Source organism: Dioscorea cayenensis, chromosome 5, assembly GCF_009730915.1.
Source record: "Dioscorea cayenensis subsp. rotundata cultivar TDr96_F1 chromosome 5, TDr96_F1_v2_PseudoChromosome.rev07_lg8_w22 25.fasta, whole genome shotgun sequence".
Classification (NCBI taxonomy): domain Eukaryota; kingdom Viridiplantae; phylum Streptophyta; class Magnoliopsida; order Dioscoreales; family Dioscoreaceae; genus Dioscorea; species Dioscorea cayenensis.
The window spans coordinates 28,838,946-28,854,907 of record NC_052475.1 but is presented as its reverse complement, the minus strand read 5'-3'; the positions used below and the strand labels follow the sequence as shown (position 1 = coordinate 28,854,907).

The 15,962-nt window shown below is 37.4% G+C and overlaps 2 protein-coding genes across 2 annotated transcripts; one reads left to right on the top strand and one right to left on the bottom strand.

Moving 5' to 3' along the window:
• Positions 1–716: 716 nt before the first annotated feature.
• LOC120261438 (PH, RCC1 and FYVE domains-containing protein 1-like) lies at positions 717–9,920 on the top strand. The gene is made up of 10 exons (XM_039269327.1): positions 717–1,250; positions 1,354–1,519; positions 1,728–1,814; positions 2,693–2,782; positions 3,498–3,578; positions 3,774–3,962; positions 4,083–6,173; positions 7,595–7,741; positions 8,653–8,942; positions 9,373–9,920. The coding sequence occupies exons 2-10, from the start codon at positions 1,490–1,492 to the stop codon at positions 9,518–9,520; spliced, it is 3,153 nt and encodes a 1,050-aa protein (XP_039125261.1). The 5' UTR covers positions 717–1,250; positions 1,354–1,489; the 3' UTR covers positions 9,521–9,920.
• A 192-nt stretch (positions 9,921–10,112) lies between these two features.
• LOC120260670 (protein GAMETE CELL DEFECTIVE 1, mitochondrial) lies at positions 10,113–12,242 on the bottom strand. Its single transcript, XM_039268204.1, has 3 exons — positions 11,689–12,242; positions 10,690–10,882; positions 10,113–10,499 (listed from the first exon to the last, which is right to left on the bottom strand). The coding sequence occupies exons 1-3, from the start codon at positions 12,159–12,161 to the stop codon at positions 10,293–10,295; spliced, it is 873 nt and encodes a 290-aa protein (XP_039124138.1). The 5' UTR covers positions 12,162–12,242; the 3' UTR covers positions 10,113–10,292.
• Positions 12,243–15,962: the final 3,720 nt, after the last annotated feature.

Sequence of the window (15,962 nt, the reverse complement as noted above, 5' to 3'; positions counted from 1 at the left end):
TGAAACTCAATTATGGTTTGAAAAATTCAGCCTGAAGTTTTGGTTTGTTTGTTGCACTTGGGTATGATAGATATCAATTTGACCTGAAAGAACCATTCAGTTTTTGAAGATCAACTATTCAAATTTCTGATTGGATTTAATATAATCATTTGAAGGTACGCTGATCTGCGTCTTATATTTAACAAAATAAAATTAAATTATTACATTTTAATAAAACTTTAAATAATTGTATATATTATTAATAACTGATTATACCATAGGAGGAAATAAAGTAAAATCCTGTAAAGATACACTCATACTCTCAAACTTAAACGTTTATATTAATTAAAATTAATCTCACTTGAAGATTTTATTAATAATATCAGTTCACTTAGATTCATGTGAAACTGTATTTCAACATAAGATATGACATTAAATATAGAGAGATGATATTTCGATACATAATTTAAAGCTCATAAAATACAGATTTTCTCAAGCATTATATTTTATTTTATTTATTTATTTTTCCAGTCAGTAAATACTCTGATTTGTTATTAAAAAAATAATAATAAAAAACTAAGGGGCCAAATGAGAAATTTCGAGATTTTGAAGGACTAAAAGGTGAAGAAAAAAAAAAACCACGTTTCGTTGGAATCCGCCAACAAACTTCTTTCCGTTGCTGACGTGGCACAAATGGGGATAAAAAGGGAAGTCCGAGAAAGCGAGAGCTCGCGGCGCATGTTAGCCTTCTCCGAGAACAACGTTCCCTCCCAAACGTTCTTCTCGAGTTCTTGATTCAAAACCCTCGGCCGTGACACCCCAAATCAACTCTCATACGTGCCCTCATTCCCATTTCTAGTGCCGGCGATCGCTTCTCCTCGTCGATCCGAGCCCATTGACCCCGTATTTCGACCACAATGGCCGTGGATTGGGGTGCACCACGGTGGTTCTCCGCCGGCGTGTAGTTTCTCTTCTCCATTGTCGTAATTCTTTGTGGTTTTGTTGTTTGAATGGCAATGGAGCTTTGGTTTGTGTGATTTTTTGGAGTTATTGCTTCATGGTCGTGGATCGCAATGTTTTAGGGTTTGTGTTTTTGTCAAGCTGTTGTTGACGTTCCGAGCTGCAATGAGGAGGGTGCGGATGTGATTGGTGTGGCATTGTGGTGCATGACGTATTGTGGAAGCCATTTTATACTCACTGGTTCTTGTGATTCTAGGGTTTCAGATCCTTATGTTGCTAGTTTGAGATCATTTCCAGTGTTTTTTTCCCAGGTTGAGGGCATGATCATTGAATATTTGATTTAAATTAAGAATTATGGTGTTTGAAACGGAGTTTTCAGTTGAAGTCATTGATTCGAATTTCAAATTCTAACAGGAATTGATGAGGAATCTGTTTTTCTGTTCTGGAGAAAGGGATTTGGTTAAGTTTCTTTTATGGGGAAAGCTTGGAGATTATATGGCCATGCCACAAGCTTGCATCTGCATGTGCAACACTTGACTTTACTTTGTGGATGGCGGATTCTCCTAGAGATGTTGAGCAGGTACATATTCATCTGTTTATTTTGATTGTGAAACTATAATTCACATTGACATCGGAGAATGTACTAGTAGCTTGAGTTTATTTCACATGCCACCTAGAACCTATACACTTGTGGAGTTTCTTCATGGCAACTATTATGCTTAAAACACCATAACTAGCTGAGATCTTTGTTTTAATTTCGTGGTATCATCTATTAACTTAATTTTCAGGCAATTACGGCCTTAAAGAAGGGGTCTTGTTTGCTTAAGTATGGACGCAGAGGGAAGCCAAAGTTTTGCCCATTCAGGCTTTCTAAAGTAAGTTATGTAAATAATTTTTTGTTTATGGTCATGCTATCATTCTCCTTCCCACATGGTGTGGCGGCCATATTGTTGACAAATTAGAACTAATGGTATTTGACGATGGTCGCCTACGATGTTTGCTGAATAATTTTGTGTTTTATGTATTTGCTTAAGCACTCTCTAGTATGCAAGTTTGATGGGTGACACTGTAGAGTGACTAAATCATATTCCTCAGGAAATTTGTGATTGGATGTTCGATCATGTTTCCTCAGAAAATATGTTTCCTAAGCATAATGATAGAAAGGTGCCAAGAAATTAGTTGTGTTTTTCCAATGTGACCTAAATAATCTCCATATACATTATTCTTGTTAAAAAGCTGGTATTCACTCTATACTCTATGAAATTTTGAATTATCAAAAAACTAAGCAATACATCTAATATGCTTGAACAATGTTGAGGAAAGGACAAGATTCAAGGTGCATTAAATTGGTCCATAATTTGGAATACACATTGCAATGTCCCTTTTGCTGAAATTTGATAGAATAGCAAATGCAAGTTCCGTCTCCCCCAACACCACTTTCAGAAATGGTCTAGACGCTGAGTGGAGCACTATGAAAATATTCTTGTGAGTTTATTGCAATTAATTAATATCATTTTCATCTATCTTCCATCTGATTTATTTGCCATTATATGTGTAGTTCATGCTCCATTTCATGTTTTTTCCTCTTCAAACTAACATACTTTCAGTTGTGCAAATTATTTTCAATAAATATTTGATCTTCTTCTGCCAAGGGTTGTTATTTTTGGCATCTAATATGATCTAAGATATGTTTTAAAATCAAGTTTTGATGGACTCTCAGGATGCTTGATGAGGTTCTTGTGTGTGCTTGTAGGATGGGACTATCCTCATTTGGTATTCTGGAAAAGAAGAGAAACAGCTAACTCTCAGCCATGTATCAAAGATCATACCTGGCCAACGTACTGTAAGTTCCACTGTCATCATCTCAGTTTTCTAGTGCATGTTCGATATCCAACAGATTACACTATTTATTTGCAGTTAATTAGACGATACTGTTCAAATGTAGTTTGTAAAATACAAATTTATAAAAGATACATTTAAGTACTGAAATTGTTGACGGCTGTGGTGTCTTGTGCCTCAAATATTTGGCACTCTAACTCCTGAAGCTAAACTTGGTTTAATTGCTCCCTGGCCAGTTCTATCTTCAGTTTATCGAGGGTGCTGTTTAGTTACTTATAAATGGTTAAATTTATTATGATCTATGTTTGTGGAGCCCTTACTCTGTTTTGTTGTTCAAAAGCAGTGCAAATTATTTATTGTGCAAATGTCCGATGCAGGCAACGGTACCATTAATGCATGAAAAATGAGTGTGGACTTCTGGAAATACATATCTTGGTTTAAATATATAATATCAGCAGAAAATCAGTCTTTGAAATTGAAACTTTTGCAATCAGCATTTCTATATGATTTATTGTCAATGCTTGACAGATTGTTTGACCATTTTGTATTTTGAGGGTCTCTGTTTTTTTATTTTCTAGCAGTTTTACTTATTTCTAAATATATATTAGTAATATTTGTCTCATGTAATTTGATCTTACCTTTATTGCCTGTGTCTAATGTAATTTGATCTTAACATTATTGCCTGTGTCTTATGTACTTTCATCTTACCTTGATTTCAGGCAATATTTCAGAGATATCCACGTCCTGATAAGGAATATCAATCCTTTTCTCTCATCTATAATGATCGGTCTTTAGATTTGGTAGGTACTCTTAATTGATGCTCGGCATATTTTTCCTCTATGACCAAATCATGTTGGACTTGTTAGATATTTTGGAGCTTCTACTGTTTGGCATATCTTCTTTTTTTTCAGCAATTTTATTTTGTCCCTTTGCCGCAAATACCTTACTTTTTTTCAATGTAATAAATCATTCTTGATATGTGATATTTATAACAGATATGCAAGGACAAGGATGAAGCAGAAGTATGGTTTGTTGGTTTGAGGGCATTGATATCACGTGATGGTTATAGAAAGGTGAGATTGGAATCGATAGGCGATAGAACCTTATCCAACAAGAATGCTTCAACCACACAAAAAATCTCTCCACTCACGTTGCCATTTTGTGGTGGTGAGATCTTCCAAAAGGTTTGTTAAATGTGATATAATTTAAGTATCCAGATATTGAATTATTCTTGTTGATTCTTTGTTTAAATATTTTGATCCTCATTTCCCAAACAGAAATTTTTAGTACATTTCTTCTTTTAGGATTCTGGAGAGACTCAATATACTCAACTCCCTGTAGAGAATCCCCCAGCTAATGGTTATGCAAAATTATTCGCTGATGTGATATTGCAAAGTTCAGCTGCCAAGTCCACCACTTCAGATTCTGCAAGTAAGGATTTGTTGTCATCTGGATGTGTGGATAATGCAAATGGAAGAGGCTCTGCATCTGAAACCTTCAGAGTTAGTCTTTCTAGTGCTGTAAGCTCTTCCAGTCACGGCTCAAACCATGAAGATTTTGATGCTCTAGGTGATGTATATATATGGGGGAAAGGCATAGGTGATGGATTTCTTGGTGGCGGTCACTGTAGGATTGGAAGCTCATGTGCAACAAAAATGGATGCATCATTACCAAAAGCGCTGGAATCAGCAGTAGTTCTCGATGTTCAGAATATAGCTTGTGGGGGTAGGCATGCAGTTGTAGTTACGAAGAAGGGGGAGGTTTTCAGTTGGGGTGAAGAATCTGGTGGCAGGCTTGGACATGGGGCAGATGCTGATGTTTCACATCCAAAGCTTATTGATGCCCTTGGTGGTATGAATATTGAACTTGTTGCATGTGGAGAATATCATACTTGTGCTGTAACTTTGTCGGGAGATCTTTATACATGGGGTGATGGAATCCACAGTTATGGACTTCTTGGACATGGAAGCGAGGCTAGTCACTGGATTCCTAAACAAGTAACTGGTCAGCTAGAAGGTTTGCATGTGTCTTCAGTGTCATGTGGGCCATGGCATACTGCCGTTGTAACATCAGCGGGTCAACTCTTTACATTTGGTGAAGGAACATTTGGTGCTTTGGGCCATGGAGATCATAGAAGTGTTAATATGCCAAGACAAGTGGAAGCCTTGAAAGGTTTGCGTACTGTACGAGCAGCTTGTGGTGTCTGGCACACTGCTGCAGTTGTGGAAATTTCAGCAGAATCTTCAGATTCAGGAAGTTCTTCATCTGGCAAATTATTTACATGGGGTGACGGGGATAAAGGTAGACTTGGTCATTGTGATAAAGTATCTAGACTGCTTCCAGCATGTGTAACTTCTTTATCCGAGCAAAACTTTTCTCAGGTTGCCTGTGGGCACGACATTACGGTTTCGCTCACAACTACTGGTCGGGTATATACTATGGGGAGTACACTTTATGGACAGCTTGGGAATCCAGAAGCAGATGGAAAGGTTCCTGTTCGTGTTGAAGGGGAACTTTCTGATTGTTTTGTTGAAGAGATAGCATGTGGTTCTTATCATGTTGCTGTACTTACATCCAGAACTGAAGTCTACACATGGGGTAAAGGGGCAAATGGCAGATTAGGCCACGGGGACAATGATGATCGCAATGCCCCAACACTAGTTGAAGCTTTGAAAGACAAGCAAGTTAAGGGTGTTGTATGTGGGTCGACCTTTACTGCTGTCATCTGTCTTCACAAATGGGTCTCAAGTGTTGATCAGTCTATTTGCTCTGGTTGCCGTCTTCCTTTTGGTCTCAGAAGAAAACGTCATAACTGTTATAACTGTGGACTGGTCTTTTGCAAAGCATGCAGCAGCAGAAAATCCGTAAAAGCTTCTCTGGCGCCAAATATTAACAAACCTTACCGTGTGTGTGATGAATGCTACACAAAGCTTAAAAAGTCAACGCGATCTGGAATGGTTCAGCAACTCTTAAAGCATCAAGTTGGAATTCAAAACCAGATTTCCAATGGACAAGCCGATAAGGACAGTTTGAGTTCTAAACAGCAGGGAAATTTCTCTAGGCTTTCATCAGTTGATTCAAAGGGTGAAAACAAACAAGCTAAGTTGTTCTGTAGATCTGAGACAAATAATATAAGAGCGTCCCCTAATTTAAGTGAAACAACCAAGTGGGGAAGCTTTTATTTGTCAAATTTTCCGAGTGTATTACATGGATCTTCAAAGAAAATGTTCTCTGCTTCTCTTCCAGTTTCAAGAATAGCTTCTCGTTCAACATCCCCTGTGTCAAGTGCACCAAGTCCAACTTGGACCGATTATACAACCCACTTAATAGTTGCTGATGATTCGAAGAAAACTAATGACAACCTAAGTCAAGAAGTTGTCAGATTAAAGTTACAAGTAGGCATTGCTTATCAATCGAATATTTTATGCTTCTCAGCTGTTTAAAATGGGCGCCTATAACTTCATATTTTGAACCATTGGTCTAGTTAATGTTGGGTAATTATAGTTTAGAGCTGGTTGAATTGTCTTTCTGAGTGGACATAGAAGTGTGGATGGCTAAAAGCTTATAACCAGCACAAATTGAAGTTTCATAGATGATTTGCTTCTGAACCATTAGATAAATTCTTGATATCTTTAGAGGCTTATATTATTTTCATTCTTTTGTTAATCTTAAATAACTTTAGGATGTGAATTTTTATTAAATGACCCCTAATTAGATTGATGCTGCAGTACAAAATATAAATGACTATTTGATAGTCATGATAGACTATGTTTATGACAATAAACATGATCAACATGCCTCATCCCATTTGTAGGAGCTGGTTTTTAAGAGCCTTTGTCAATCATTTGATTCTATTGAGGTGTCAGTCTGCTGTACACAATATAACTTACTCTTTGATAGTTATGATAGACTTTCTTTATGATAACATTGATAAGAAACATGATTAACATGCCTCGTTCCATTTGTAGGAGCTGATTTTTAAGATTCTTTGTCAATCATTTGATCCTATTGAGATATGAGTCTGCTGTACATAATATAACTTACTATTTGATAGTCATGATAGACTATATTTATGACAAGAAAAATAATCAACATGCCTCATCCCATTTGTAGAAGCTGATTTTTATGAGCCTTTGTTAATCATTTATTCTATTGAGGTATCCTTCTCAGTGCAGGTTTTGGGTGCTGTGGAAGCTCAGTTGAAAAACTGTGCAATGGAAATATATATATAGTAATTGAGTCTATACATGCGCCATGCGAATGCCTCAGTTCTCACAGTGTCAGAAGTTCTTGTCTACCAAATAGGTTGAAGACGTGGAGCTCGCTTATAACATCTTGCTCGACCAGAATATTAGTGAAATATTTCCATTTAACCTGGCTAATTCAGGACACAGATGTTGCCCAAAGTTCAGCTCTATAAATTACTTTGAAAGATATAAACTGAACTTAAAATAAAAATCCCAAGTCCTTATCAGTCTTGACCTAGTTATATTAGTTTTAGCCTTTCTTAGTAAATACGTGCTTGCTTTGGTAGACGGCAGTAAATAATGATGATTACTGGGAAAGTTTTTGCATGTACTGGCTGTCAGTTTGATATCAATTCTCCTGTTTATTAGATTCATGCATGAATTACAATTATTTAGCTTAATGTGAACTGTTAACCTCTGAAAACTTCATTTAAAGGAAGAATGACTAGTTCCCTTGTATCTATTGCCTTAAAAAATCCTTTGTAACTGTCGCATTGCTTGTCAGATTTGATGTTCTTCTAACCTGTTTGAGTTTTACTTGACAGTCTTTGGGATTGGCTGTTCTGCAGGTGGAGGAGTTGACACGCAAATCACAATTTTTAGAAGCAGAGATGGAGAGAACATTGAAGCAGCTGAAGGAGGCCACAGCCGTAGCAGGTGATGAGGCTGCGAAATGCAAGGCTGCGAAAGAAGTAATAAAGTCACTTGCTGCAAAGGTAGTCTTCTTCTCCAAATTTGATGGCCATGTGTTTGTTTTCATAGTGTGATGGTTTTGCCTGAAAACGCCTATATGTTGAGGCTTCTTGCTAGATTCTTCTCATCAAATCATCAGTTACGCGAAATTATTGGATTATGGTATTTTGTTGAAAATCACATATTGTTTGGACAAGTGATATTGCTGACTGTCCACTGTTGGTCTTCTATTTGCTGCTTGGATGTGCCAAGGAATGTTGGGTGATTGTATATTTAGGATTATTATTTTAAATGGAGGTGTAATACACTGTTGTATTTGGGATTCCCTCCTCCCTCTGAATGATCAATCCTTTCCACTCGCATTATATGGACTGAATATCTGATGCATATAGTCGATCACTTGATTTGATCATATTTCAAAGACTCTTTGTTTATCATTCTTAAATTCCCTACTTGAAACAGGGATACAAATTTAAGGCATGAATAATCCTATGACACCTTGAGAAGTATAGCCGTGTACTTAAGTAAGGCTCTTATGTCTATGGAACAGATGGCTGATGTTTGAGGAGCTTACCTAATTCCATTAGGTTAAGACAGCAATTGTGCTTAACAATGACCGTCAATAAGGATATTGTGGAATTAACTGATTGAAATGTTCGAATCATCCAAACAACTGGATTCCAAATTTGCATGCGAGAAAACATTGGGCTCCTGACTACTTCTGTTATTTTGTATCATGTTTCTGTGTGGCATTCCCTAGCATTACCACATTTCTAACAAATATAGCATAAAGTGTTTGCTTGACTCTGCATATTCTGGGTTTTTATGACTTATGATCAAATTTATACAACCTACAGATCTCTATAAATGTACCTCTTTCTCAGATGTTTCCATTCTGATTCCACCTTTTCTTTTGGAATATGGCAATTGGCAGTTGAAGGAAATGGCTGAAAAGATTCCTGAAGGAGATGCATACATCAACGATTTGGCAGCTAATGGTGCCCAGGCTTCACATCTATTGAGTTTAGATTCCTCAGTTGATTTGGGTGGAAGGATAACATCTCAGACAGCAGCCTCTAGCAGCCACACAATCAATGGATTACCTAACGATGCTAACAGGACCACAGAGGAGACAGAATTTGTTGAGAATGCTGAGCCAGGAGTGTTTTTTACTGTTTCTGTCATCCCTGGAGGTGAGAAGTGTCTCAAGCGTGTCCGCTTCAGGTATGTCAGATGTTTTCCTTATCATTGGTTGAGAAAAACTTTGATAACAAACAAGCAGTTCCAATTTTGTCAAATCAAAATTAAGGGTAAATTGTCAAACCTAAAATTGCGAAAACAGGCTATCAGTTGTCATCTGTTTACAACCCTAACCTTGCGATTAGTGGTTCTGTTGTTACCACTACTGTTATGAGAAAGGCCCAAACACAAAGTTGCTTTTGTTCTTTAATATGGATAACCTACTTGCTCATGAACTAAATTATAGATGGTCTGTTATCTTACATGATCCGTCTATTTACTTTGGACCCCATGATTCCATCACGTACTATTAAAAGAATATTTCAACATTGTGAAAATGTGCTGCCCTTTTTTTGTCCACATTTTTCAACAATTTGTTCTTATACTTGTTTATTCCCTGACATTCATTCTGCAGTCGGAAGCGGTTCAGCGAACAACAAGCTGAGAAATGGTGGGCTGAAAATAAATCAAGACTTCAAGAAATGTACAGCTTCCTAGCAGATAAAAAATCCTCGATTTGCCCGAGTTCTATGTCTGATAGAAATGACGGCATAACTGACTGACAATAGTTGCAACCGCGCAAAACCACTCCCCACGGCCAGTAAAATGTATATTTTTACAACTAATCTGGCATCATTCGCACATCACCAGCTGACATATGTGATCAAAAGCAGCGGCTTCTGAATTAAAGGAAGTACGTTGTGTATGCTAAGAAAGATGGGATCAACTAAGCTGATCTAAAGAGTTTGTGTAGTTGTTTCACCCTCTTGTTGGTCTTACTGCTACTGGATTATTCAAAGTTTTGTGCTTTTTTCTACTAGTTCAGTAACACCCCCTTGTTTTTGTTCAGCCATTTCATTTTTTCTGCTGTGGTGGCTTCACATCTTCTTTTGGTATTTTCTTGCCTTGTGAATCTATGGTTTCATCTCTTGCAATGGAGGAATGCTAATTGATTGCTTCAAACTAACATTTCTTCTTTATTTCCTAACGTGTGATTTAATTGCAATATCAATTCAGGCTGTTATTATTAAATGCAAAATACTGAATTATGTCTGATTTATTGTTAGGCTGTATTTTAAACTTATCCTGGATGAGATTGTTCTTATTTATAAAGCTTGTTACACACAACTTTTCAATAAAATAAAGTGCAACTCATCTGCAATTCTTAATTAAATTCCATCATACAACACATAAAATTCAGGTCCAGGAAAAAAAGGGGGAGAGAGTTGCAGCATATTGTTTCACAACTGCAATGATTTATCCAGAAAGAAAATAATAATAATAATAATAATATTGTTTTGTTCCATTTTTTATCAACATGGTTTGCATAAGTTATCACCTTCCTTTGTAGGAGGGCAATTTAGGTGCAATAGCTGGTTTCTCCTCCTTGTAAGGTTGTGTAGATGGATCAGCAAGACTAACCATCCTCTGAACACTCCCTTTCCCTTTCCTCGCATTCGGACCCAATTCCTCTATCATATAACTCCATCCATCTATCGGTCTCCGTCGACTAAATATATGTGTTTTGATGAAGCTTGCAACCTACACTCACCATTGAAAACCATTATCAAAATAATTGATGGCATGGGAATTCAACTCTAATTCACATAATCTGATTTCAATTTCAGACTTCATGAACTAACAACTGCTTTTGATTATCAAATGTTACATACATGCTGTGGTGATACTCATAAAATGCTGCTGGTTATACTAAAGTTTATAAATTCATCACCTGGAATTTACTGAAAGCAAGTCGTCGCTCAAACTCTTGAATGAGAACATCTTCCTCTCTCTGCGTCATCTCCCATATGTTCCCTTCTTGTGTTTTAGTTGTCGTCTCCCACCCATCAGGTTTAGTTTTCAATTCAGATGCCGCTGGAATCTTGGCGTCGTCATTCAGGTCCAGATTGCCATAATCAAAGATCCTGCAATAGTATTCAGATTTGGAAAAAAACCACAAAGTCAATTATTTAAATAAAATACACAAACCAAAAACACTGATTTCATCCTAAACTCAAACATGCAAACAAGTTTGAATTTCCACAGACTATTGAGAGTTCTGGAGTTTCTCCAACATCCACATAATGCATATAAAAAAACAATGAAAGAGATCAATGTTTTAAATCAGTTCATAAACCATAAAAAAAAGTAAATTTAATCAATTTAAATCAAGGCAGCAACAAATTTATCCTGTACATAGACCAGCTGACAAATTCATGCCTCAACCACAACTGAGGATTCAAATGTTTCTTTCTCTGAACAATCCTCACAATGCAAGTGCAAAAGTGAACAATTTAAAGAATTTCGGCTTCTACATTATGTAAGCACAATCATATAATTGACCATAAGAATATAAATATTAACAAATTCAAAATGGATCCCCAACTTGTCTATTCTTCCTCCAGGTAATCCATGCTAAATCAATTGAGAAAAAAAAAAATGAATAGAACTTTTTCTTTGTCACTCCAAAATATAACTCCATGTTCTAGCATTTATGACTTCACTATCTCATCCTTCCATGAAACTCTGATTGTGAAACAATGAATTAATTGAACATTTTATCAATCAAAAGCCTTGAGGGAGCTTTAGGATGCGTTTGGATTTAAGGTAAAAAGAAGAACATATAACAAGAAAAATCAATCGATTGAAATCTGAAAATCATCAAAGTCACAATTTTTATCAAAGACAGTAAAATTTTATCCAAAAAGTTTTTTTACATCGAGGCACTTACTCAGAGCAGGAATCGAGAAGCCGATCAATATCATCGCCAGCGCCCGAGTCCCCGAGCTTCAACTCCTCCATCCTCTCAATCGCCTTCATCCACAAACCTGAATGAATCCTCTGCTTCCTCAGCCTATACTCATCCACATCCTTCCGATCTCTTCCCGCCGCCGGCTGCGTCTGTGTCTGTGACTGTGGATGCTTCTTGGCCTCGCGGCGCTCTGCCCAGCGCTCGTCCATCTCGGCAACGAACGCCTTGGTATCAGGATCAACGTCAGAGGGGAGGACAGCGGTTGGAGAGGGGAAATGAACGTCTGATTCCCAGGGAGCGCGGGGAGACTTCCCGGATAGGTCATCGGGGAGCCACGCCGTCTCCCAGGCGTCATCCCACTCGTCCTCTCCGGTGTTCGGGCGGCGCGTCGAGAGGAGGCGGTGCCGAGAAATGCAAATAGAGAGGGATCGAAGCCGCTGTAAAGCATGCATTGTCAGTGTTCGATGAAATGCCGCAAAGTAATACCAGTGCGCGCGAAGCACACTTCGGTTGCTCTCCGCTCGCGCGCTCACAGCGCAAAGTTAGCACCGGAAAATAAATTTAGAGGGTTGCACGGGCCGGTTAATTGGGATTCGGGGCCCGACCCGTCAGGTCCGGGACAAGCCTGTTTATCCCTCTAGGTTTTTAAACTTTTAACTATTACTATTTTAAATAATATTTTATTATTAAATTAAAATATTCTTTTACAAGTTAAACTTTTAAAAATTTGTGTTATGAATTTGATTCCAAATGATGAACACTAAGGGCATGTTTGGTTCAAAAATGGTTCACTGAAGTGATGGAAGTGTAGAAGTGGCACTTCAGTGGAAGTGAGGTTTACAGAAGTTATCAGTTAAGTGTGTTTGATTGAAAAGGGAAGTGGGACAACAGTGTACACTTTCATGTGTTTGGTTTAGGGGAAGTGATGATTCTATAAACTTGACTTCAGTAGTTCCAGTGTTTGGTTGTCAAAAAAGTCTAGTTCCACTCACCACTTCAGGGCAATGGTGAGGTTACCTCTCTAAGTTTGGTAGTTAGGATATTTTTGTTAAAATATTGTTACAAGTTAATATTATGATGAATTATACATAAATTTATATTTGGTTAATTTAATTTAATTATTTATTTGTGTATTGTAGATAGTATTCTTTATATTGTGAGAAATTAATGGTTAGGATGTTGTGATTATTTTATTTTATAATTTTTGTACATATACTTTATTTTTTGAGATTAAGTTTTTTTTTTCTTGTCGTGAACTTTGAACAATTGTTTACCACTTGTTTGTATTTCAATAATCTTAAGTTTCAAATACAATAAGTTCAAACATCATGTACACACATACGCAGACTTATACACATACATTCCTCGTTGTACCAATGTCACGAAGCAGGCTGCAGTGCACTCCATCTTGGCTCAGGTGGCTAGTCAATTTTGCACTTCAGGCAATTATTGATTCCCATCTATTGGTTGTTATGCAAACTAAAACTAAAAAATCTATGCAAATGAAAAATCAATTTGCAACTGACTGTGAAAACCAAAAAAACAATAATTAAAACAATGCACAATGCATAAGACACTAAACTGAGATATAGTTGTCCCTTAATGCACCAAGTAGGCTGCAATGGAGACAACGAGTGCCCCTTTGCCCCGCCATACCTGCTACAAAGTAAGAGACAAACCTGGATTTGAACCATCAACGGACTTCATTGACAATTGGGAAGCAATCATGGCTGTAAAAAAAATGCCCCGCCACCAATAGAAGCACACATTGGATGATACAAATCATTAACAACATAATATCAAGGAACCTTGATTCAGTGCTTGTTAAAAATATTGCCGTCATCATTGCTAGAATACATGTATCTGCAATCATAAAGTAAACAAACAGAAAAGAAAAAAAAATAAAAATATGAACCTAGAAGGCTTGATAGAACAAATAAATGAAACAAACATTAGCCAAAATAACCAAGCATGAAACTGCAGAGGAAATTAAATAAAAACAAAGAGCACATATTAGTCTAGATATTTGCATCATACTGTCTAAGATGGAAGGCCCCATCAGGCCACTTGCTAGAGCCATGGCCCAAAACAGACAGAAATGTTCTAGGCTTTCAGCAAGCAAAATAAACATGATTGTCAGAGCAGATACATGAGATGCAATTAGTGCAATATGTAGATATGGATGCAGATAATGCATAAAGCAATGCAATTCAAAGTCAACAACCAACATGCCCCAAACACCCCTTCAGCTAACCAAGGTCCATGCATTCCATGTTGTAAGAAATATTCAACCGAGGTTGGCGAGATACTTGCGAACCCAGGCCTGCAGCATGTCCACCCGTTTGACCATGAACCTCCTGTCTTCAGTTTCCCTCTCCTGTAAGTAATCAAACATTTCTTTCAGCACATGTTCATTGAAACCCTCAACTTCCATAACCCTTGAAAATAGTGTTTCTTTCCAGTGTGTAGGGTTTTTAATCGCAACTGCCATTTCCCCAATAACTGTGATAAGATCAGCCATCATTGGAATGTCTTTGGTTCCCTTAGTGCGTTGGGATCTCACGCTAGATGATGTCACAGGGCTATTCACAACAGGAGGTGCTGAATTCCCAATGCCGTCATCATCACTGACAACTTGTTCGACTGGTGACTCAAAATTCTCATTCTCATTGTCTTCATCCCCAACAGTTTTCTCTCCAAGGTCTGAATACAGAGATGTGGCATACGACCCTGTCGCACTATCTTCGCCACATATAATCCGGAGTCCTTCATAGTTTTCAATAGGTTTGTTGATGTACGGTTTTGCAGCTGGGTGGGCCTGAGAAAAAAAATGAAAACGAGTATGACTGAACAGAGATGGACAAAAGATGCAAGAATAAAAAAACTAAAATATCTCTGTATAAGTGAATGCGATGATTGGATCAAGGGTGATGATTTTGTTTTCGTCGTCCCATCCAGCCCCACACAGTTCTCTTGCCTTTTTAATCTCCACAAATCGGGCCTTCATCGTTCGGTAGTGGTTTTCAATGTTTTCGGCTGTGAAATCAGTATTGAATTTGTTGTTCACAGCAGACGCAGCATGGGCAAAAGCAGTTATCTTGAAAGATTTATCGCATTTCAGTCCTTTGTTTACTTGATCAACCAACAACAGAATCAGAAAGTTATCAAATTCTGTCTTCCATCTCTTGTTGTCCACGTTTTCCCTTACCAGACCTCACATTTGCCCCATCGATTGAGCAATTGCCAACTTCCATTCTTGATGAAATTCTAATTAACAAAACTGACGATGCATGTCAAACAGTGCATGGAAGACAAGTAATGATGTATAACAACCAATTCAGGCATTAGCATGTATAACAGATGAATTGACAACCACTACAACATGATAGTGACTACAGGCATGCATTGCACATAATAACATAATGAAACGTAGCAATCCACCTAAGAACAACCATCATAATATATAGATATAAAGACAGTTAAAGTAGGAGTGCATTAAAGTAATTTGAGTCATGGAAAAACATGGAAACCAATTCACAATTCTAGAAGAACAATTAATACAATGCATGTAAAATGTCAAGCGTAAATGATAGCATCCTAATAAGGCAGATTGCATGCTTCTTAAGGCACTAATTAAGTACATGCAAAAGTTGAAGATGTTCATGGAAATCATGCATGACAAAGCAAATTCAGCTGACAAACAAACAAAACTAATAAAAATGCAGTCATATATGGCCAGAATATTGACTCCACATCTCATTAGCAATTCTATCCCGTAGCTCGACCCACTATCTGTTCTCGTTGTGAATGAGGTTGGGATGCAAGAACATCATCATCATGCGTTCCTCTATCGTGGAATATTTGATCATTCGGGTCAACACCCGCTATGTAATTGTGAATGATACAACATACAAGAACTAACAAAACCTGAGTCTTGAAAGGGAAAAACGGGTGAGAGGTCAAAATTTTGAATCTATTCTTTAATATCGCGAACGCTCACTCAACACGCGACCGCAACATAGAGTGCCTTAGGTTGAATAACTCCTTTGGGTTCATCGGCGCCCTACCATTATGTTCTTTTAAATGGTATTGAACACCTCGGTAAGGGCTATAAACCCATTCATGGTAGTATAACCCGCATCTACCAAGTAATATTTCCTTACAAGAATACACTATGATGGATCATAATTCAATTGTGCAAGTAAATGATCTAAATGGTAAAACTAGACTGCCAACCTTCTATTATCTTGAGG